Source organism: Fusarium tjaetaba (assembly GCF_013396195.1).
Source record: "Fusarium tjaetaba strain NRRL 66243 chromosome Unknown NRRL66243_c0000041, whole genome shotgun sequence".
Lineage (NCBI taxonomy): Eukaryota > Fungi > Ascomycota > Sordariomycetes > Hypocreales > Nectriaceae > Fusarium > Fusarium tjaetaba.
In genome coordinates, this window is record NW_023501237.1 from 467,122 (window position 1) to 489,447 (window position 22,326).

At 47.6% G+C, this 22,326-nt stretch overlaps 7 protein-coding genes across 7 annotated transcripts; 4 read left to right on the forward strand and 3 right to left on the reverse strand.

Annotated features, from left to right (window-relative positions):
- Positions 1-224: 224 nt before the first annotated feature.
- On the reverse strand, positions 225-1,211 carry FTJAE_2389 (YSC84-like protein; the record flags this gene model as incomplete). Its single annotated transcript, XM_037348578.1, has 2 exons — positions 225-841; positions 893-1,211. The coding sequence occupies 2 exons, from the start codon at positions 1,209-1,211 to the stop codon at positions 225-227; spliced, it is 936 nt and encodes a 311-aa protein (XP_037210641.1).
- A 2,386-nt stretch (positions 1,212-3,597) lies between these two features.
- FTJAE_2390 (CMGC SRPK kinase) lies at positions 3,598-5,031 on the reverse strand (the record flags this gene model as incomplete). The annotated part of the gene is made up of 4 exons (XM_037348580.1): positions 3,598-3,930; positions 4,004-4,290; positions 4,381-4,703; positions 4,751-5,031. The coding sequence occupies 4 exons, from the start codon at positions 5,029-5,031 to the stop codon at positions 3,598-3,600; spliced, it is 1,224 nt and encodes a 407-aa protein (XP_037210642.1).
- Positions 5,032-5,587: 556 nt separating this feature from the next.
- On the forward strand, positions 5,588-7,191 carry FTJAE_2391 (Extended synaptotagmin-3; the record flags this gene model as incomplete). Its single annotated transcript, XM_037348581.1, has 3 exons — positions 5,588-5,980; positions 6,038-6,109; positions 6,160-7,191. The coding sequence occupies 3 exons, from the start codon at positions 5,588-5,590 to the stop codon at positions 7,189-7,191; spliced, it is 1,497 nt and encodes a 498-aa protein (XP_037210643.1).
- A 594-nt stretch (positions 7,192-7,785) lies between these two features.
- On the reverse strand, positions 7,786-10,513 carry FTJAE_2392 (serine threonine kinase; the record flags this gene model as incomplete). Its single annotated transcript, XM_037348582.1, has 5 exons — positions 7,786-8,141; positions 8,191-8,483; positions 8,591-8,793; positions 8,965-9,168; positions 9,224-10,513. 5 exons carry the CDS (start codon positions 10,511-10,513, stop codon positions 7,786-7,788), a joined length of 2,346 nt encoding a protein of 781 aa, XP_037210644.1.
- Positions 10,514-11,389: 876 nt separating this feature from the next.
- On the forward strand, positions 11,390-15,764 carry FTJAE_2393 (NACHT domain protein; the record flags this gene model as incomplete). The annotated part of the gene is made up of 9 exons (XM_037348583.1): positions 11,390-11,704; positions 11,766-11,991; positions 12,053-12,295; positions 12,347-12,526; positions 12,579-13,219; positions 13,295-14,313; positions 14,364-14,977; positions 15,027-15,071; positions 15,121-15,764. 9 exons carry the CDS (start codon positions 11,390-11,392, stop codon positions 15,762-15,764), a joined length of 3,927 nt encoding a protein of 1,308 aa, XP_037210645.1.
- Positions 15,765-16,385: 621 nt separating this feature from the next.
- Positions 16,386-20,136, forward strand: FTJAE_2394 (UDP-galactopyranose mutase; the record flags this gene model as incomplete). The annotated part of the gene is made up of 12 exons (XM_037348584.1): positions 16,386-16,488; positions 16,542-16,901; positions 16,950-17,024; positions 17,077-17,465; positions 17,555-17,631; positions 18,330-18,399; positions 18,451-18,531; positions 18,580-18,936; positions 18,983-19,232; positions 19,282-19,457; positions 19,508-19,944; positions 20,001-20,136. 12 exons carry the CDS (start codon positions 16,386-16,388, stop codon positions 20,134-20,136), a joined length of 2,511 nt encoding a protein of 836 aa, XP_037210646.1.
- Positions 20,137-20,747: 611 nt separating this feature from the next.
- FTJAE_2395 (monophenol monooxygenase (tyrosinase)) lies at positions 20,748-21,872 on the forward strand (the record flags this gene model as incomplete). Its single annotated transcript, XM_037348585.1, has 4 exons — positions 20,748-20,991; positions 21,040-21,133; positions 21,186-21,592; positions 21,643-21,872. The coding sequence occupies 4 exons, from the start codon at positions 20,748-20,750 to the stop codon at positions 21,870-21,872; spliced, it is 975 nt and encodes a 324-aa protein (XP_037210647.1).
- Positions 21,873-22,326: the final 454 nt, after the last annotated feature.

The following is a 22,326-nucleotide window of genomic DNA, read 5'->3' on the forward strand; positions in this document are numbered from 1 at the left end:
AGCAGCAGTGTGCCGTGTAAGGTCAATGGATTCGGAAGCCGTGGCTCCATATGGTTAGACACGGTTGATGAAGTACAGATCAATGGTATTTAGTTCTGAAGGAGTTCTAGACTGTCATCATTAATTATACCCCATATCTAGGAACATGTGTTGCTCCATCAAAGGTGAGCTGCTGATGTTTGTTGCCACGATGCACAAAAGCAAAGCACGCATATCTAGCGCCTTCACCTTCCATAATCTATTTCTCGTAACACATTATTCAGCCTCCAGTATCCTTCCGGCCACATAGGCCCTCTAGCTGGAACCTCGCCCCGTAGGATAGAACCAACAGGGACTTCCACTCCATAAAAGTCCTCATTTGCCTTATCTCTCGTCGTGATAACAGTCCCATCTATCTGCGCACCAACATACAGCCCCCTACTCTTCACATAACTCCATATAGGCTCAGCAGCCCCGTCGCTATTAACAGCTGAATCAACATACACGCCTGTACCAACTGGTCCAGCAGTGACAGCGACCTCGCCGCCGAAGGAGACTCTCGGTTTGGTGAACGCAGCTACGGCTTCCGGGGTCCGCAGGACGCACACGCAGTCGAATATGTCCATGGCAACCATGAAGCCAACGCTGAGGGTGTTGACGGCAAAAGAAGATGGCGGTGACCATGACCCATCGGGCTGTCGTGCTACAACAATGCCTGAACCACTACCCCAGGTGAATTGTGCGCCAGAGCGAAATGCGGTGAAGATGGCAAGACCTGCAGCTGACCTGAGGACCTGTCGTGGAATGGTGACTAGTGCCTTTCGTCTTGATAATGATTCGTTTGGCGGAAGTGGCGTTCCCTCTGCAGTCAATGTTAGTCTATCAACGCCTCTCGTGCATCATCCACACATACCACAGAAAGATGTCAGTATTCGTGCTGCTTTCTCACACTCCTTTTCTACAGTGGTGGGCATGAATGCCTCGCACCCGAGCTTGTTCGCGAAATCATTCACGGGGCCAGCGATCTTGGCGCTGAGGACGTGAAGACGATTGGCAAAGCCTGACTTGCGGTTTATTTGCTGTGATGTAGATTGCTCTTGGGTCGGTGTACTGTTTGCGGAGTATGCTGGCGGTGGAGGAAAGTAAAGATTCTTGAAGTCGTATCCTGCAGGGCGAGTATTGTGGGGTTCATCAGCGGGAAGCTCGAAGATATTATTATTATAAGATCCCATGACTGCCATAATGAGAGGGTGAAGTCTTTTGATGAGTTTCAGAATGCAGCTGAGGAGAAAAACTTAAATTTGGTACAGATGAGTCCATCGAGTTTTTGCTATAAGTTCTCAACAGCGGACGGGGAAGGAGATGAACATAAATATTCAAGTCAATTAGAGTCGTGTACGATATCTTCGCATTCTTTGGGCGCAATCGCACATCATCGGGTGCCGCGGGGCCTGTGCGAGGCTGTACATGGTAGGAGTTTTGGGTATCCGAGATTCCGAACGGCCATATATGAGCCACCGTAGCAGCGCTATGTTTCAAAGAGTGAAAGAAGCATGACCTAGCCACTCAAAAACTCAGAAACACTGTGAGCGATGCTAGGGGAGAAAATAAAACTCAGGACCTTGACCATAAGTAATGAAAATACTTAGGTCAACTTAGCCTAAGTTTAGGTTTCTCTTTGCCAAGTTTATTTTGACACCCTATATCAAGGTTCGGTATTTTCTTACCCCCTAAGGCGATGCTACTGTTCGTCAGCGGAACGTGCAAAGCAGATGGCCATGTCTGGGATGTCCGCGGGGTCCGAAGAAGCAGCCAGACCCCTGCAAATTACAGGGATTCTGGTATGGACAAACGTAGGGTAAGTTGACGATACTCCGATCCGGGACATAAGATACTTGTTGTTTCGCAATACCCTAGGGCTTACGGCAAGATTTATTAGTTCTTGTAAAAGCTTCTCTGTAAAAGCTTATATCAGGGGAATAATTATTATATTATCATTCATCACCTATATTCGTCGCCTAAAGCTTAATCTTATAGGCCGCAGTCGTCACATAGCTGTTGTTTTCTCTGGTGGCTCATGTACAAAGCCTGTTACTAATGGACACTGCAATTGCCTGATTTTCGTTGTCGTCCAATCGAGCTCTTACTGTCCAGTGACAGCACTCATTCCTTGATCCTATTTGGGATACTTAGAAAGGACACGCGGTATCCGCCGATGTTGTGGTTGAAATGTACGGTCCCACCATCACAATGTTCATAAAGCTCAAGCTTACAAGATGCCACAGCATCTAAGCAAAAGATATATGGCACCATTCCTGAGGAGCGAGAATAAGAGAAGTGGCTCACACTAGCTAGCTACCCTTGAACCTTTGAAGGACTTACTCCGGCCAAGCGATTAGCAGAACTTAATACAACATGCATATATAATAAACCAATTTTGACCTGTTAAAGACACAAGTGGAGAACTAGCCAGTAAGGCTTTAGTTTGAAAAGGATTATATCTTACGCCCTTTTTTAAATAACTCTACTTATCCCGTTCCATTCAGGGGCTACATTAGCTCATATCCCCAACGTCATGGAGTGGCGTCTGCGACTGAAGAATAACAGGAGTCAACGAGCTATACGCACATAATAGAATCTAGCCTAGGCTCGCTAGCTTGGAGGACTAGATCCCACAAGGCTGAAAGAGTATTGCAGTCTTAGAACCTGGAAGACTGCTAACTAATTTACTCTTGTGTTTGAGAAGGTATTATGTCTATACCTAATCAAAATAAGGTTTCTAATCAAAAGTAGAATAATATGCTTTTGTGATAACTCTGTGATAAAGTTGAGAGGCTGAAAGAAGCTTCAGCCTCCGGGGCACCAAAGTAAAAGAAATACCAATATTATGACTCTATGGGCAAACTTATTAGCAGCTGCTGGGTGGGGTATAAAGAGCCGTCCTGTCCCTCATTGCTAGAAGTTGCCAATTTAACCTCTGTCAATATCAAACAACCAGACTTCACACATCATTCTACTACCTCTCAACATGAAGATTAGCTTTTTCCCACTCGCTCTCGTCGCTGCCCTAGCTGGCATTGGAGAGGCGGGAACCTGCACGGCTGGATTTCTATATTGCGGCCAAAGCCTCCTTAACATTGGTGAGTCTATTGCCTCCTTTGCCTCAGTCTAGGTCACCTCTAACAAGTCGTATCTTAGATCCCTTCAAATATTTCTCCAGGATCACTAAGGAACTCACCCGCGCGACCCACGAAACATGGTTCACAGCGCACAACATCTCGGATGCCATCTTCCTGTGCCGTCACGAGCCCGAAGGACAATATCATGAAGGAAACATTCGGTTGTACATGCACTGCGGTGGTTATTGCCGGTACGAAACCGTTGGACACAACGATACCTGTCACTAGTAAGTGTGGCACGCACAGCAGAGGGTCACATAAGAGGGGGTTAAAATAGCTTTGATTCTATCATAGGATGGGGGAAGCGGAACTCTGTATATACATATGGAGCATCTGATCCTCGTCAAGGAAGCTAGGCCAATCAGGGCTACACTATCTTTTAACAGTAAGGCCTCTTTTATCTGCTGGAATTTGGGGTTCGTGATGTATGTTGAAGTAATTATTTAAGCCAAGGCTCAGCTAAAATGTCGGTTGGTGTGGCCCTAAGCGATGGCTCAAATTTCATCAGTCGAGCAATCAACTTTGCCATAGCCCTAATTTCCTCCCTTGTGAACTCTGGATGTTTGTCGTTATCGAAATAAACCTCTTCCATCCAACTTTGCAATGTCCAATTATCCTCATCATACACTGCTTCACTTTCCATTTCTCGCCACTTTACTTTCCATCTTGATGGCAGCTCATCATCTATGAGCTCTATCATTTGTTGAACCAAAATTGGGGGAGTTGACATCACAGCGTCAAACGGGGGCTGCCCAGTCACCAGCTCGAAGATCTGTACCTCTTAGCAGATGCAATATTCTTTTCCAGGTAGTGTTTACTAAACATCCTGCGCTCCATAAATCTACTCGATTATCGAGACGGTCTCCGAACACAATCTCTGGTGCGCGCACTGGAGGCGGGGTACCCAGTGTTTTAGGTGCATCAAAGTTGAAGAAGGCTTCGCCAAAGTCAATTATCTTGATCGACGGTGATGAAAGTAGACTTTGGATGTCCTTGTTTCTGAAGGATGACGATCGGACAATGTGTGTCGGTACATTCGATGACAAGGGCTTGCCATCTTGCCTCGTGACTAAGCCCATCTCGAGCTCACCAAGTCTGGCGATGAAATCTCTTTCGCTGAGTGAATGCAGTCCTGGAATTTTCAGAGCAATATTTCTGAGGTGAAGGTCTAAGTGAGAGTTCAGTATTTCTGCCTCTTACGAACTGAGTGTGGATCTCTTACCTCCATGTCTGATGCCGTTGGAAGCAAGATAATCGAGACCTTTCAACACCTGCCTCGAGATCGACCTTGCAGTGCGAGACGGCAGTCTATCCTCACCACAGTAGTTTTCAATGACATCTGAAACATTAGGCCCAATAAGCTCCAAGACCAAACAATTGTGTGAGCCATTAGGGCCAACCACACTGAAATGGTCCAGCATCTGGTTCACGTAAGACGACTCAGCGTGAAATCTTGGTGAAGCAGCAAGCTTTTGCAAAATCTCGATCTCTTTACTTCTTTTCGCTTCAGCCACTGAGATCTTGAGTGCGACATAGCGATCATGCCTGGCAAATAATCAGTAAGAACCGGCATACGCGTTACACAAACATACAGCTGGTCCTTGGCAGCCCAAGTGGTCGAATAGCTGCCCCAGCCAAGCTTATGAAGGACCATGTACCGCCCATTGCTGAGGGAATCGCCTAATACAACTGGATGGTAGCCACCTGGTCGATAGCGGTGCAATGGCTCAGCGTTGACACCACATTTGTACTCTTGTCCTGGTCTTTGACCGCCGTGATATTGACGTACGTGGGGTCGTTGAAAGAACACAGCAGCAATTGATGGAACCAAGATCTTTGCCCGCGCCGCCCTGAAAAGGTTCACACTGACCATCGCTAATAACGATATGAATATCTTTCCCGCTGCATTCGAGATGATCAGCGAAACCTGGAAGCTTCTGACGTCGAATCATCTAGTCACTCCAGGTTAAGTTCTCAATCACACTCGGATGATGCGGCACACTTAATCCCTGTCCGCCCAGCCCGCACCCGATATTTTTAGAACCTCGCCCAGAGTCGCCCAAAAATAAGGTTGCAGCTCAAATAACGTACCAAAAGCTTGGCAGAATCCTTAAATGTGATCAAGAATCATCTACAAGATTGTTTCATCTGTAATTCATGACGCTGATTCAGCTGGTCTAGGGGCAAGTGAACAGGATTTTCACCCCTGTCTGACCTGACAGCGAAGCACAAATGACGTCAGGGCGTGGTCTAGAGCTTTAGGTCCTGCATCAGAGCTGCACTGCACCTCAAACTGTCGTCGGGCCATTCACCCTCGCAAACCCCGCAGAGCTTCACCCTCAGCTGCATCGTCATCATTATTTATTCGACACCTTCCTCTCTTGGCTTTCAATTCTTTTCCTCCCTTTCCTCTCATTCCACCCGCCAAAATGGATAACATGGCTTCTCTCAAAGACACTCTTACAGCCTCTGGAGGCGCGGAATCTGCCGGTACCTACTCCCCACCACTCCTCATGACGTCTCGAATTATCCCGCTAACTTACCCAGGATTCCTCAACGACATTGTCGCCCAGCTGTGGCCCAACATCAACGTCGCAGGCGGCAAGATCATCAAAGATGTCGTCGAGCCTATGCTTGACCAGATGCTGCCAGGTCCTCTCGCGAACCTCCGCTTCGTCAAGCTGGACTTTGGACCTACCCCCATCAGATTCTCAAATGTTGACGTGCACAAGACCGAACTCGAGGGCATCAAACTTGATATGGACTTGGATTGGGACGGCCAGTGCGATTTCGAGCTTGACGCGTCGATGGTGCCCAAGATTGTAAGCTGCGGCGTGGCTGGCCTCAATATTATGCGTTGCTGATTATTGGTGTCACAGGGTATCGAGCATGTGAAGATGAAGGGACGACTCTCCATTTTGCTTTGTCCTTTGACAAATGTTATTCCACTGGTATGAAGCTTCGACCTCGTCACAATATTCAGCGCTGACATGATCCACAGATCGGAGCTGCTCAGGTAGCTTTCATCAACCCTCCCGAGCTATCCCTCGACTTCACCGACGCCGCCAACATCGCCGACTTCTCCCTAATCGACAAGACCGTCCGCAAGGTCATCCTCAACATCATCTCCTCCATGGCCGTCCTCCCCAACCGCTTCCTCGTCAAACTCGACTCCTCCAACGATTACTTCAAGACCTTCCAGCCCCACCACGGTGTTCTTCGCCTCACAGTCGATAACGCCACTGAGATTACTGGCGAGAAGAAGAGCGGCGCCAAGAGACTGCTCCAGAAGCTCGTCAAGGATATTCCCGACTGCTACTGTGATGTCAGCGTCGGTGCTGAGGGAGAGTGGCGAACTTCGACTATTAAGAATAAACACGACCCTCAGTGGAACGAGACTCACGACTTTCTCGTTACAGATTACGAGCAGCGCATCACTATTGATGTGAACGATGAGGATCTTGGTGGTGACGATGATATTGGTATTGCTACAACGACCGTCAAGCAACTTCTCTTGAACGGCGGTAGCCAAACTCTCACCCTATCTCACAAGGGCCAGCCCCTTGAGACCAAGGTGACTATCCACGGCAAGTTCTTCAACTTCGTCGGCGAATCCAACAGTATCTCTGCCAGCAGCCAAAACGAGGGCGAAATCTGCGGTCTTGCCACCGTCCTCATCGCCAGCGTTAATGGCCTCAACGGTCAACGCGATGAGCTCAAGCCCAGCGTCAAGGTGACCTGGAGCGACAAGGAATTCGTCACTCCCGTCAAGAGCTACAGCCCTGGAACGGATATCTTCAACCCATCTTTCGACACGGCGTTCCGATTCCCTATCACCGCGGAACAGCTTTCTAACCCGCAGAGCTTCAAGCTTAGCTTGCAGAATGGTACGAGCGAGCAGGGATCGGTCGATATTCCTTTTGATAGCGTGACGGGCGCTGATGGTATGAACCGTGAGGAGGAGTTTGATGTTGGGTCTGGTGCTACCGTCCGAGCTCGCTTTTCGATCCGTGGACTGCAGCTCGCTGAATGATCCAGGATGGAAAATACGGACGAGCTCCCCGCAGCATGTTGCGTGACGCATGCATCAGTATGAATTAGCAAGCAATAAATTGTTTGTTTTAAATCATCTGCGATTATGGAATGAGGGAGAGATCACACATATCGCAGCCTCCTTTGTTACTGCTACATCTAGACTACAGTGCCTGGCCTATGCCGCGAAGCAAACATGGGTCCCAAGTTATACAACGTGGGGCAACTCTCATTTGAACGAAGAGCAGCTTCGTTGTGAAGCTAGCATTTTCATGGATACTAGCCACATATAGTCCGTAAAACGTAAGCCGACCAAGAGATTCCCTAGGTTTTATCATAAAACCTTTATGATATAAGTCCTAAGGCTTTATGGCTTTAGGTAAATTCTACTCAAGCCTTAGTTAAACCAAATAAAGTTCAAATTTGCTAACTAAAGGAGTGGAATCTGGCTATTTAATGACAGTCTGGAGCCAGCACAAGTTTCAAAGCCACAGATAAGACGACACATATCTCGTAACCTCCCTCCACATCCCCTAGAAAACTGTAGTTTCTGGCCACCGAGTCTTCAATACCTTGCCCAGGTAAACTCCAACTATCAATGAGAGTTTCCTGTCATCCCCACATTTGCTAAAAGCAGAAATTGGCCCAGAAGATCAGATGAACCATTGAGCCCGGAGGGAACACTGTCTCCGATCTTCTCGTGATCTGCATCAGTCTCAAATCCGTAGGCTCGAACAGGCTCCCGCATGGTCTCGTCAAAGCTTTCAAGGTCCTTGACCTGCAATTTGAGGAGCTTAGTGGCTGCCTCAAGTGTGACGTCAATCCCCATGTTGGCTAGTTTGGTGGCATATTCCTCCGCATCAAGGTTGAGGAGATAGTCTTTGTACTGAGATATTCCGTTCGAACTTGTCGAGTTTATGGTGCTGAGGGAAGTAGTGTTGGACTCGTGATCTTGATCATCTGGTTAGCATGAACAAGGGTAAAGACTACAGGCACTTACAAGGCGAGATATTCTCCATCATTCGATTGAACTTTGGAAATGCGATGCGGTAGATATCGAACCATCGGTCTTCCTCACTTTCTTTCGATGACTTCCTCTTGAGGGAGCGGAGTCGAGCTGCTTGCTCTCTACTCAACATGCCATGAATTGCCTCTGGCTTCCTTTTGGGGCATGGTGTCTCTTGATGCTGATGATCCAGGAGGAGCTCGTCTGTTTCGAAGCTGGTGTCGCATCGACGGCAGGTGTGTTTACCTCTGTACTTCTTTGGGAGATGGCAGCGGAAAAGATGTTCTCTAATCTAAGGTTAGCGTATGTTTCCTAAATTTAGGTATTCAAGTAAACACATGTAAACTTAGGTAAAATTTGAACAAGTTAGTTGAGATTAGACGAGATGACGTACTTGACTTTGTTTACATCAATCCATCCAGGACCTTCGCAAGCTCGATGGTGGACCGAGACCAGTATACCTGCTTTGTGATAGGGGCATGCAAAGCGAGGCTTAAAACTGATTTGCGCACTAGTATCGCTCTGGGTTGTTACGTTGGTATAATGTGTGGCATCGACCGTTCGGTCGAGTCGTTGCCTGGCATGCTGAGTGTGGACCTGAGACCACGAAGTCGTTAGCGAATTATCGCTTGACTAATGATATGGAGTATCCATATGGAAAAGCCTAGCTTGATATGTGTGAGTTCGTTACTTAACGAATAATACGGATATCCAAAGAAAGCGTTTAGCTGGTTATGTGTGAGTTAGCACAGAAAGTGGCTGCCGTACCATTTCTACGTTACTGTTAAGACGAGATTCAGAATAGGCCGGGTCGTTTTCCAACTTGAGGCACATTTGGGTCAGGGCGTCGAGGACTTCCCCAGCTGACATTCTTTCGCTCACGTTGATTTTGAGCATCCCCTCAAGGACGATATAGAGCATGTCATCCATGAAGAGGGATGATCGAGAGCTCATACGAAGGGATATCATCAACTATAGTTTAAGGTTAGAGCTTGTGCGGCCAGGCGCAAAAGGACGGAGGACTAACCCTTTGGATCTCAGGCTTGAGTTTCGCCGAAAGTCCGCCTCTATTGTTGAAGTCGTACTTCACATAAAAGAAGGCATCTCGATTAGGACTGTTGCTTTCTTCATCGAGTCGAGCGTCGATCAGCTTCGCGATACCATTTCTGCCTTCGTAGAACCAAGCAATGACTTCAGCAAAGACACAACCAAGACTCCAGACATCGTAGGCCTGCGTAATGCCCACAGTCGTGAAATCGATCTCCGGGGCGCGATAGGCTGGCGTGTGTTTGAGACCCTTGGGGATGTCTCTCTCGCCGGGAGTGCAGAAGTATGAAGACCCAAAGTCCGTGAGCGCGAGTCGCATCGGTCTATCACCATCATTGGAACCAAAGCAGAGGATGTTCTCTGGCTTGATATCCCCATGGACCCCATAGACTGTTTTAGCTTGCCCTTTTTGTCCATGGATGGTAGACAAAGCATCCGCAAGTCCTCTCAATTGACCACCGAACCACTCAAGGGTGCGTTTGTCGTTGGATGGTTTGGGTTGGTTTCGCAAATACATAGCAAGATCGCAGTCAGCCAACGGGAAGACCATGTGATATTTGCTTTCCATCAAATAGGAAGCAAGAAGGGGGACGATGTGTGGATGAGGGTTCTGCGCAAGGCTCAGTCTTCGATAAGCGTCTCGTTCGCGTGCGTAGTCCTGGCTAGTTCCGTTGCAGATCTTCTTCAAAGCGAAGGCATGTTCTTCCTTCCCTTCAGCTGCATATTCATGCACAAGTCCCGAATGGAATTGGACTCGAAACACTTGTGACGTCCCGCCACATTTGATGGATACAGCCTCGTCGAAAACGGATCTGGAAGAGCTTCCGAAATCGTAGAACATCGGAGCTTCTAGGTCGCCAGCAAGAGTTACGAAATCACGCGCATCGTTCATCCAAGAGGTCGTGTGACATGGCCGTCCGCTCGTTTCATCTCTCCCGGTAAGGGCCCAAGGCGGTGTTTGAAGTGTACCATGAGTTGACCCGTGTGACAAAACAGTCTCCATATCAAAACGGTGTCTTTCTCGTGGCTCCCTGAGATCACCAGCCTGTTTGACAGCTCCCTCATTAACGGCGGTATCGCTAATCCTTTGGCCTTCAAAACTCCCAACAGTCTCGATGTCCTCTAAGGGAGCCCAAGAGATTTCAAAAACTCGACGACACTCATCGTGCTTAGGGCGCAGTTTGAACTTAAGATAAATGAAAGCCGCCGAAGGCCCATCCACGGTTTCCATGGCAGCCGTAGGAGAGGAAACAAACCTAGGTTTCTCCATGATGTATATGGGTAATCCACTGGCGGGAGGTTTGCTTGGGAAGAAAGTTTGCAAATAGTTCGTTAACCTACCAAAGGGGGGACGTCGTCAAGAAACGTCTCGGAGTGAAGATATTGATCCCAATCAGTATGCCAGTAGTTATCTGAAGCGAACAGTCCCATTGGTGTTCGCGAGATGCTGGCTTAAAAGTGTCAACAGCGATCAGAATCGGGTGTTGCTTGGTAGCATCACCCAATGTTTGTTTGAGTTCTAGAGGATGGTCACTATGCCCGTGTTGCAAAGGTAGAACGACGGGGAGCGTTGGGGAGTGTACGAACTGTCTGAGTAGTATTTAGGTCGTGAATGAAGAGCCAGAGCCGTTGTTTATGCTCAATGAGCTGAAGATATGGTGTTTGGTGGAATTGCTAACAGGTTGCAAATTGGTTGGGAGGTGGAAGGAGTCTGTCCAAAATTTCTCGAGGACTTTTATGAAGAGTAAAGGACGAGGATGCGAAGTTCTGTCTTGCTGAATGGCATCTGAGATATCAGCAGGATGGTTTAGCGCGTATGAGCTCTGCGCATATGCGCGGATCTCGACACATCCTACTGGCTGCATGGTGTTGTGGCTTGGTCATTTTCAACCCCCATGCAGATTCTCAAACAACCGTATTCATCACATCAGTGACCAACCATCTTGCTCGTGAGCCATCATTTGCGCTGAGGCTGATTATGAGTGGCGCAGCACAATCAGGCTCTCCGATCGCTTTTGCATTCGCGCGCCCAAATCAACCTCTGGACCGACTTTCTTCATCAACATCTTTGCACTCTGACAGTAACATTCTTACGAAATCAAAAGGCATTCACTTCTAATTCGTCCTCTAGTCTGGCGTTACTAGCATGGATAGAAAAGGCCCCATCGGCAGGGAGCCTTACGAGATCTTTCGAGAGGCGTGCCATGAGTTTCGAAGTTCACTAACCGAGAAGGACAAGGCACTATTCAAGGAATTTTCCGATGCAAAGTCAATGCTGGCAACTATCACAGAGGATGCGAAATCTCACCCTGTGCATTCCTCAACACTTACTCGATGCTGCAAAGGAATCAACAGCATTGCCAACCGCTTGTCGCCATTTTTCGACATCGCCAGTCTATTTGTATCATCTCACCCAGAGTTTGCAGCCCTCGCATGGGGATCAATACGACTTGTCTTTGTTGTGAGTCTTGGACAGCTTGCTGGATCTGGACTGGTATCCGCTAATTGTCTCTCTTCTTCAGTTAGGCTCTAATCACGCCAAGTTCTTGGAAAGGGTGTGCGGTATGTTCGAAAACATGAGCATGCTCCTGCCTGCGTATGAGGAATACGCATCAAGACTCCGCTCGCGGCTCACTGCGAATGGCCATGAAGGCAGCAACCGGATCTTCAAAACTTTGGCATACATATACGCCGATCTCATTCAATTCTGCTTCGAAATGTGCAAACTATTCACCAGGAAGCGCTCAAGTATGTCTCCCATAAACCAGCTTTTCAAACTCAGACCATATTAATACAATGGCACTCGCAGGGCTACTAATGCTTCACAGCTCGTTCTCATACTCCACGGTCTGGAGGCCTTTCGATATTCGATACGATGATCTCCTACAGAGATGGAAAGACCATCGTGAGATATTCGAGCTTGAAATGTCAATCACGGCGAATATCCAACAGTTTGAGACAGGCGACCGCGTGGGCGAGTTACTAAAAAGGGTTGACGGTGACTGGGGAGCTAAATCAACATATACCAGAGACCTGAAAGAGCTAGATATTGGTTGGTCCCTCTGGAAGGCTCGGTGACGAAAGTTTAACTTAATATCATCAGATTATCTTCTCATAAGGCTCAAATCTTGGATTGATCCTCCGGCATGGGCGTACGCTTTTGAGAACTCACAGCACAAGCGATCAGAAAGGACGACCGAGTGGTTTTTAGAACACTACAAAGTATCGCGCTGGTTATCTCAAGTCGCTCCTGAACGAACAATTTCTGCTTTATCGGTCCAAGGTAGGTCAATCAGCTGTATCATCAGCTTTTCCAAATCTGATGACGACGCAAGGCAAACCTGGGTACGGGAAAACCACACTATGTGCCACTCTCATTGAATATATCCAAACCTGTTATACGAGCTACTCAACATACGACTCAGTGGCAGTCGTATATTTCTTCTTCGATCGACAACGACAGGCTAACTCTACAGCGATGGCTGCACTCAGGGCTATTCTTGCCCAGCTCTTGCATATCTTCCGAAAGGATGAAGCGATCCTGGACATCATAACGCTGCTATGGGATCAGAATAAAACAGGGCAAGTGACTGCATCTGGTAGTGAGATCATATCAGCCCTTTGCCTACTCTCGTCTCGAATTTCCAAGCTTTTCATGGCTGTCGATGGGGTTGATGAGTGCCAAGATCACGAAGATCTTTTTGACTATCTGAAAGAGATATGCCGACATACAGACTCTGTTTCTGTTGCGATCTTCAGTCGCCCGAACCTGGCTATCCCCCAAGATTTGAGCTCCATGCTTCAACACCTTGATCTTACCTCGACAATGAACTTTGAATCACTTGAAACGTTCTTGCAGCCCAGGATTTATCGGCTGGCTCGAGATGGAGTGATATCTTCGGAGGAGAACAGAGACCAGGTGGTGAAACTACTTGCCAGTAGAGCCAACGGCATGTTCTTGTGGGCTCGACTTCTGGTAGCGTACCTCTAATCACCCAACCTCTCCATGAGACAACGTCGTGAAGCCCTCAAGGATCTAAATCGACTCCAGGGACTTGATGCACTATACCAGGAGATGCTACGGTCAATCGAACAAAGGACTTGGCAAGCGGCGAGGCTGAACATCACTAGGGCGTTTCAATTCGTCTCATATGCTCCCCGGCCTCTACATGTCAATGAGTTGGAGGTCGCGATCACAACACCACTATCAAGTGCCGTTGACGAATACGACACAATTCCAAACTTTGAGAAGGCCCTGTCAAAAATGTCCGGGGCACTCATTGAGCTTGATTCAGAGAGAAAAGCTAGATTCGTACATGTCTCAGTTCTCGAGTATTTGACCGACCAATTTCGTCAAGACCAGTCTCTAGATTCGGTATCACAACTCGTCAAGGAACGCTTCCTGGCGCAGCGGTCATGTGCATCCTGTTGTCTAGCATATCTGCTGTATAGCATACCAGCAGAGCCCTTAGGTGGCGGCCCACAAGTCATTGCGGACCGTGGCTTACAGAAGCTTCGATATCCTTTCCTGGAATATTCTGCGCAGTATTGGGATTACCATTTCTCTGAGTTTCTTCTCAAGCTACCGCAAGTATTGTCACAGGAGTGCGAGTTAGCTATCAAGCTCGCTTCTGACTTTGTTTCGGCCAAGAGAACACTCATGGCATGGATCGAAGCATGCTGTATCTTTGGTGAAGTCCCTCGAATATTGTCCAACTGGCCACAACAGGCCGATGGCTCCCCGTCTGCCGTTAGGATTCCCATTTCTATGTCAGAAAACACAGTATCTAACTTGGAAGATACGGTAAAGAGGCTACATCAATTGACTTTGGAGCTCGCAGACCTTAAAAAAGCATGGCAAGACATCCTTCTGGAGTCACCATTTGAGATCTGGGAACCCAGCATCGAAGCATTCCACAACACGTCACTATGGGAATCAGTTCCTGGTTCTGAGATTGTGGCTCGCTTGAGCAACAGCGATAGTGGGATTATAAATCCTATATGTCTCAAATCCCTTGTCAGTCCAGACGGTAAACGTCTTGGGGTCATAAGGCTATCCACGGATTCACGGTAAGCCTGTACCGACACGAATAATGGACATCCACTGATAAGTACTGAAGGGTTCATCGAGATGACATAGACTGGAAGATTACGTTCGAAGAATGGTCCGTTAATCCCTTTGAAAAAGTATTCGAAGCAGATATCGCCCTTACCAATTTGTCTCTCGCTCCATTTATCGAGTCGATGAAGTGTATAGACAAGGGCAATGACCATAGATTTCTCTTCGAGCTCCCTCTAGCAATCACACCTGATTTGAGCCGCATTGTGGCCCCTGGTTGTGTCACAACTATCAATAGAAACTCGGAATCCCTGTTAGCAAGGAAGAAGTCGCCACACATCCAACTACTCAATTTCACACTGACACCAGGCCCCATGGGCAACATGCCGTTCAAATTTCCAGTTCGTCAATTGAAAGACACATATGCTCTGTTTATCTCTGATTCGAAGGAGTTCATCATGACGATCCACCAGTCCAAGGAGCTTATTGATATCTACGAAACATGGAGTAGTAAACTTTGGGTAGCGACTGTGTACAGAAGATCACAGGAAAGGGCTGGACGCATCATCCAATTATCGCTATTTATCCTCACTATCCTTCAAGCCCTGCGATTGTGGGCTAGCATCGATCGAAGAGTTAATATTGCTACATCCCTTTCTCCCACTTGCAGCAATTGTACAACATGGCCCTCTATTGAAACGCGAGCCCGACTGAAGTATTACAGTTCACAGGTTAGATCATGTCATTTTGTGGGGGTTTTCTGCCACAGGTTTGTCACTTGTACAGCAACTTTTACCGCTTCTGATTTTTTGATCTAGGTAACGACGTTCTGGACAGTGTTCGTAGAGAGCATACAAGAATTGAATTTCCAGAGGATGGAGCATTCTTTTACGGGAAGAGACTTGTGCCTCATGGTTCAACGCAGAAGCAGGGTATAGTAACGACGAGGGAAGAAAGCAAGAGACGAGCATTTGATTCGAGCATGGCTGCCACGAGTAACTCGTCGGTGCAGAGCTTGAATACCATAATGAGAGCAACAGATGCCTCCGGGTTCCAAGTTCTTTCTTCGCTGGAGAAAGCAGGCGCTGGTGCAATTATAAGACAGACTCTACGAGAGGATGGTTTTATGGTCCGTCAGGAGATTTCCAAGCTGCCAAAGAGTCTTTTTAACATTGCGGATCCGACGATCATACCTCAGGAGCGGAACGTGGTACAGGTTGTGGTCAACCGAGCAAGTCGTGTTTTCGAACCTTACGAATTTCATATTGGCCAAACAAACACCGCAAGCGTGTCTTCCAGCGCAGGGCTACCCTTAGTTCTTGAACGGCAGGAAGAGACTATACCAACTTATATAGGCACAGGATCCTACTCGCTTGAGAACGGTATGAACTTCAAGGGTGAGAAGCGCGGGCTAGAAGGGCGACTTGATGAAGGAAAGGCACATAAACGACGGCTGCTATAATCTAGCAAAATATTGGATATGTCATACTGGTCATGACTATAAGCGAAAAGAAAGCTTACAGCTGGTGAATGCCCAATGATGATATATAGGTAAGAAATGAACCTCGCCATATGGGCATCAGGTTGCTGCCCATTGGGAATACTATCTGGAAAGGGCTGCACCAGGGGATATTAATAAACCGCTCCATAAGGATGGAACCAGGTCTCGGCATCATCGGGAGCACCGGTAATATCGGAAGTAGGGTAGAAGTGAAGGATGTATGCTTTTGCATGAGCTGAAGTCGTGCCGCCTTGGCATTATATCTTCATTGGTGGTTGGCTTGTCATTGTCACCCAGCCCTGGCTGTCTAAACCCTTGAATTTCCCTGTAGCTCACTGATTTAGCGGAATATTCCCGCCCCCGTTATGTGCTTTGTCACTTTGGTAACCAGAACCGAAATGGAACTGAGCGGTTATACTCAGAGTTTATACTTGGCGCGTCACAGGTAGCGGAATTTAATCCCATCAGACATCAGACCACCATGTGAGGCCCCCAAGCATAAAGATAAGGTTAATTCCCTCTGTGGAGTTTTAAGACTTTGTCTAATTACTTGACCATGTCCTCGCAGCGCTACACTTCATCATGGCTATTCAACGTCTAGTAGCTAGAAATGATCAGTTCAATGCCCACGACATCGGCCGTCAACTTCGCCGCGACGTGACGCCCGAGGAATGCTATCAATGCGGTACACCATACCTATAGCCTTGGTGTTCCACTCACATTGCTGACATGTTACAGAATCCGCTTATGGATATGTACGACAAATGCAACGGAACGAGAAGCTTTGCGCAGGCGATGCCTTTTACGACTTATACTCGATCTGCGTTGGATGTATCGAAGACAATATCGACTCGGGAAGTCCAAGAGACTATGTTGAACCAAATTTAGGCCGATACGTCGACTATTGTGCGCAGTTCACTTCCCTCACTAAATGGGCTGCAATGGGAGCTACTTCGGCGACTTCGGCCACTCTTCAGACTCGGAGTACAACCGCCGTTTCGGCTGAGGAAACAAATGGTGCAATTGCGACTGAAGCCAGCATTACAGATAGAACTACAGAGCAGACAGAGACATCGGTACCTGTTTCTAGCACCAGCGGTCAGTTTGAGCGACCCCAGTTTGATAGATAAAGCTCATACCATGTAGCTATGCCGCCAACGACAACGGGAGTAACCCAATCTGGAGGTTCAGCCATTGCGTCAAATACTCCTAAGAAAGATAGTAAGTAAGATTTATCCACCTATCTCCACAAGTCATACTGATATCCAGCAAGGCTCAAGTTCCAGTAAAGCGTGGATCGCTGGTGCTGTTGTCCCTTCTGTACTCTTTCTTGCTGCGGCTGTTGCATTAGCGATCTGGTGGCGGAAGCGACGAACCAGGACACAAAAAGTCCCCAAAACTCCTCATGTAGATGAGGTAGCGGGGACGTCGGGCTATGATAAGCCGGAACTTGATTCTCAGGGCATTGCGCGACCAATATGCAAAGAAGAGGCTATAAAGAGTACGAGTACAGCTGTGCATGATACTGTTATCTTACCAGTACCTGCTGAGATGCCTGAGAATGGTTTGAACATGGTAGAGCTTCATGGTGAAGCAACAGGAGCCACAGGACACAACCACGGCTCCGGGCCCTACTACGAACTTCCAGCCACTGGAGCCACGGTACATGAATTGCCTACAAAGCCATACCAATCATAAGCTAAAGCGTTACTATTCTCCTTTTCATATAGTCTGTATAAAGTTAATTCAAGTGCAGTTCGTTTGGAGTTGTTCTTAATCAAGATGGAAAGTTTATCGTGGCCTTTCGCTCTGAGCTTATTCTATATAAGTAGGTATCTATGCCCATTATCGAAATGCTAGGCTTCAAGGATTGGATAGAAGCCATACGTCACTCATATGACTCTATCCGTCCCAAGCGAGTCCTTTGTCCCTGCGATTCCACCGCGAAAAATCGAAATCCTTCGGACCAAGAGCCGATTTTCCGTCAACCTATGTACCTATGAGAGGGATTATCAACTCTAATAGGAAGCTCAAGTAGAAATAAAACGACAACACTGAGATTAAATTCAGGTCAGTACTATCTCTCTGCTTCCTATCGGGTAGCTGACTGACGCGTTTCTGTTTCAAGCAGGGAATGTTAAATGAGAGCATCGACTCCGCCACTCTAGTAAATTAAAGGATCCCAGTTTGTCAAGACAATAGAGCTAAAATTAGGAACAGATCTACCCGATTCGCATAACCGACGCACCAACAGTGTCGCATGTCGCAATTTGATCTTATCTTGAGGTGATGTAAGACATCGACACTGAGCACGAAATGAGACTGTAAATGTGGAAAGTCTTCCAATTACTTGAATGCTGGTTCAGTCAGCCTCGAGATATAAAACAAGCAATTCCCAAAAAAAAGAAAGGTTTCTTTCTGAAAGATTCTCTCAGTGCATCAAATTACGATGGTAACTAAGAAAATGTAAGTCGACCTATGAACCGGAGCTATGGAAATTTATCATCTCACAAGGCGTTTTTGTAGCAACGTCGACGTGCTCGTCATCGGGGCCGGCCCAACTGGTCTCGGAGCGGCCAAGCGTCTTCAGCATCTAGTAGGACCTCCTCCCATGCGAAGTGACATTTTTTACTGATATTTCTTACAGAACAGTGTTGACTGGCTCATTGTTGACTCCAACGAGACACCTGGTGGCCTCGCATCCACCGACATAACCCCCGAGGGCTTCGTATGTATGCCTCAGCCACCCTCCCCAATCTCATACTTACTCATGCAGCTCTTCGATGTTGGTGGACATGTCATCTTCTCCCACTACAAGTACTTCGACGATGTCATCAACGAAGCTCTTCCCAAACCTGATGATTGGTATGAGCATCAACGTATCTCATATGTCCGCTACCAAGGTCTTTGGGTCCCGTACCCTTTCCAGAATAACATCGCAGTTTTACCCAAAGAGGAGCAAGCTCGTTGTCTTGCCGATCTTATCGACGCAGCCATTCAAGCCCGTGCCCGTTCACCATCTGATAAACCAGCAAATTTTGACGAGTGGAACATTCGCCACGTTGGTGAGAGACTGAATGAGATCTTTATGAGGCCTTATAACTTCAAAGTCTGGGCTGTTCCTACAACCAAGGTATGCGTTTCCATAGCTCTTATGCGATCGTGGTTAACTTGTTTAGATGAACTCTACCTGGGTTGGAGAACGCGTCGCCGCACCTAACGTCAAGCTCGTGACCACCAACGCTATTCTTGGTAAAGCAGCTGGTGGATGGGGTCCGAACGCTACGTTCCGCTTCCCTGCTCGTGGTGGAACAGGAGGGATCTGGACCGCTGTTGCGGATACACTTGATCAAAGCAAGACTCGCTTTGGAGATCAAGGTGCGGTTACCAAGATCGATGCTGATGCCAAAACAGTCTATCTGAAAGATGGTAAGCAGCTTCTTTTCTAATATTGAGATTTCTGCTGACAAGAGTATAGGAACCACAGTGAAGTACGGTGCACTTATCTCTACCATGGCTGTCGATCAGCTAGCAGAGACTATTGGTGATGTTGAACTTCAGAAGTCCCTCAAGCCACTTTACTACTCCTCCACCAACGTGATTGGTGTCGGTATTCGTGGAAAGCGACCTGATCGTATTGGCGATAAGTGCTGGGTAAGCGGCGATTGAATGCTTTTGATATCTCAATTCTCACATGGCCATAGCTCTATTTCCCCGAAGACAATGCTCCGTTCTACCGAGCTACCATCTTCTCAAACTACTCGCCTTACAATCAACCCAGCGACGACGTCAAACTTGCTACCAAACAGCTTGCCAATGGTGACAAGCCTGCTTCGTCGGAACCTGCTTCAGGCCCATACTGGTCGATCATGCTTGAGGTCTCCGAGTCTTCCTACAAGCCCGTGAACCAGGCCACTCTTCTCGAAGAGAGTATCAAAGGCTTGATCAACACAGATTTACTCAAACCGGGTGATGAAATTGTCAGCACGTATATCCGCCGTTTCGACCATGGATATCCAACCCCCACTCTCGAACGCGACGCTGCTCTGTCCGAGGCCTTGCCTTACCTATACGACAAGGATATTCTGTCTCGAGGTCGCTTCGGAGCGTGGAAGTATGAGGTTGGAAATCAGGACCACAGGTGAGCCACTGAGCATTCAGTTGTTGCGGGATCAATCAGCTAATGGCTTGCTACAGTTTCATGCAGGGTGTGGAGGCAGTTGACAACATTATCTCTGGCGGTCTGGAATTGACACTCTCCAACCCCGATTTTGTCAACTCTCGAAAGAATACTGAGCGTCGTCTAGCTGGTATCAAGGGTGCTCGGAAATAGAACTCTTGCTGAGGTGTCTTTGTTTCTTGCATTCGTCGACAGGGAGACCCATGTACATGGCCAAAGTGGTATTCAACTTCTCCGAGCCCAGGCTCTCATCTACTTATCCTTCTTTAGATCACTATTCGTGGAAAGATTATCTTAGCTATCTATTATCTATGCCTGAGTCATCAAGTTCAATACATTCACATTTCATAAACTTGAAACCTAGACCTTGTTGAAGCTATTATGGGACTGGCCTTTGCCCTTTTAACCTCGCCACTAAATCATCTCATCTGGTTCTTCTCCGACAAGCATAACCAGAATTAGATTTAGACCCATAGTATAACCGTCGTTTGGGGAGGAATTTGTTCTAGCGGTGACCTAGCATGAAGATCACCTCGTATGGCTCTTGTGCCAAGCCTACCCCTGAGGGTCCGTGAGCGCGACTGAGCGCCTCGCCGAGACTTCAGTATGGGGCCAATGAGCCTGAATCTCGTAAATAAGAAGAGAATCCACGAACTAAAGCAAAGATAAAAGCTGACATCTCCCAGGCTTTTATGATAGTAAGAACCTTATCTTCTCTCATTGGAATTCACTCGTTACTTTGCAATCGTTTTCACCGGTCCAAAATGAAGTTCACATCCATCCTCGCGCTCGCCGGCGCTATTACCCCAGCTATCGCTGCTCCAGCTAAATCTGACAAGACTTGCTCGAATCCCGCAAAGAGAATTGAGTGGCGGGAGCTAGATGCTGCTGATCAGCAGGGATATATCGATGCTGTTCTATGCCTCAAGACTAAGCCCTCTCGCATGGGGCTCAAGTCCAGCTTGTACGATGACTTCCCCCATCTTCACTTCCAACTCAACTCCTGGAGTAAGTCCCATCTGCAATATGAAGTCTGCTTTTACTAATGTGATGCAGTCCATGGCGGTGCCCCTTTCCTCCCCTGGCACCGATATTTTGGTGTAATCTACGAGCGAGCTCTTCGTGACTGCGGCTATAAAGGTCCATACACGTGAGTACTACACAAGCCCATTCCCAGGTAAACCCTGACCGTAAACTACTAGCTACTGGGACTGGACCAAAGATACAGAAGGCCTTCGACTCTCCCCCGTCATGGCATCAAAGAACGGTTTCGGTGGTAACGGAGACTCTGAAAATACCGAGATAAGTGCTTCGGGGAGTACACTAAAGTGTGTATCCGACGGTCCATTCGCCAAGCTGCGACCTGAGTACCTCGAGACTGAGCCAAGGAAGCTTACCGACGGTGGCCATTGTCTGCATCGTAACTTGCCTGAAGTTGACGAGCCTGATGCTTTCGCAACTATGGCCAAGGTCTTTGGACCTGAAGGAGTTGAGGAAGTCCAAGCCTCTGGCAACTGGAGTCACTATGCTCGGACTCTTGAGGGAGGACCTCATGGTAGCATTCACGCTTGTCTCGGTGGAGAGATGAATCCCACTACTTCTCCCAACGGTTAGTAACCCCTTGCTTTTCTTTTCCACACAATATCTAATCTGTTGTAGAACCTCTTTTCTTCATGCACCACGCGCAGATTGACCGTCTCTGGTGGTTGTGGCAGAAGGAGAACTCCACCAGGCTCACTGAATATAACGGGCTTTACAAGAACATCAACCAGACTGAGCAACATGAAGTCAGCTTGGACGATATCTTGATGATGGGTGGTATTGACGAGGACCTTACTGTTGGAGATGTCATGGACACCACTAAGGGGCCCTTGTGCTACACCTACTAGGTATTAGCCAATAATCTCCTGGTGAGACATGTGAAGGTCAACCGTCGAAGCGATTACTGGTCGACTAACAATATTTTCACGTCTCTGGGAGACTCATATAGAATGGATAATGATAGACACTGGAATGAGTCTACATACTACGTAATTCAGACATTAAGCATAAAGCATTTCAAGTTCTCAGCTAATGGTGTTACTTAAACGTTGAACAATCTTCAGCTCTCCTTAGTGACCATACCGATAAAATCACCCTCGAGTCTAGGTCTCGGCGGCGTGTTGAAATGCTACGCTGACTATCATTTCCTATTATAGTTCGTCTGATCTAGCTATACGAGCTGGAGAAGGGACTTTGGATGAAGAACACCGCACGGGCCTTGATTACGACAGCTATTCGTACGCAGTGATTGGAGAGGGAAGGGAGATTGATGACTTGAGGTTGTCTTTGGCACTTTGCTAG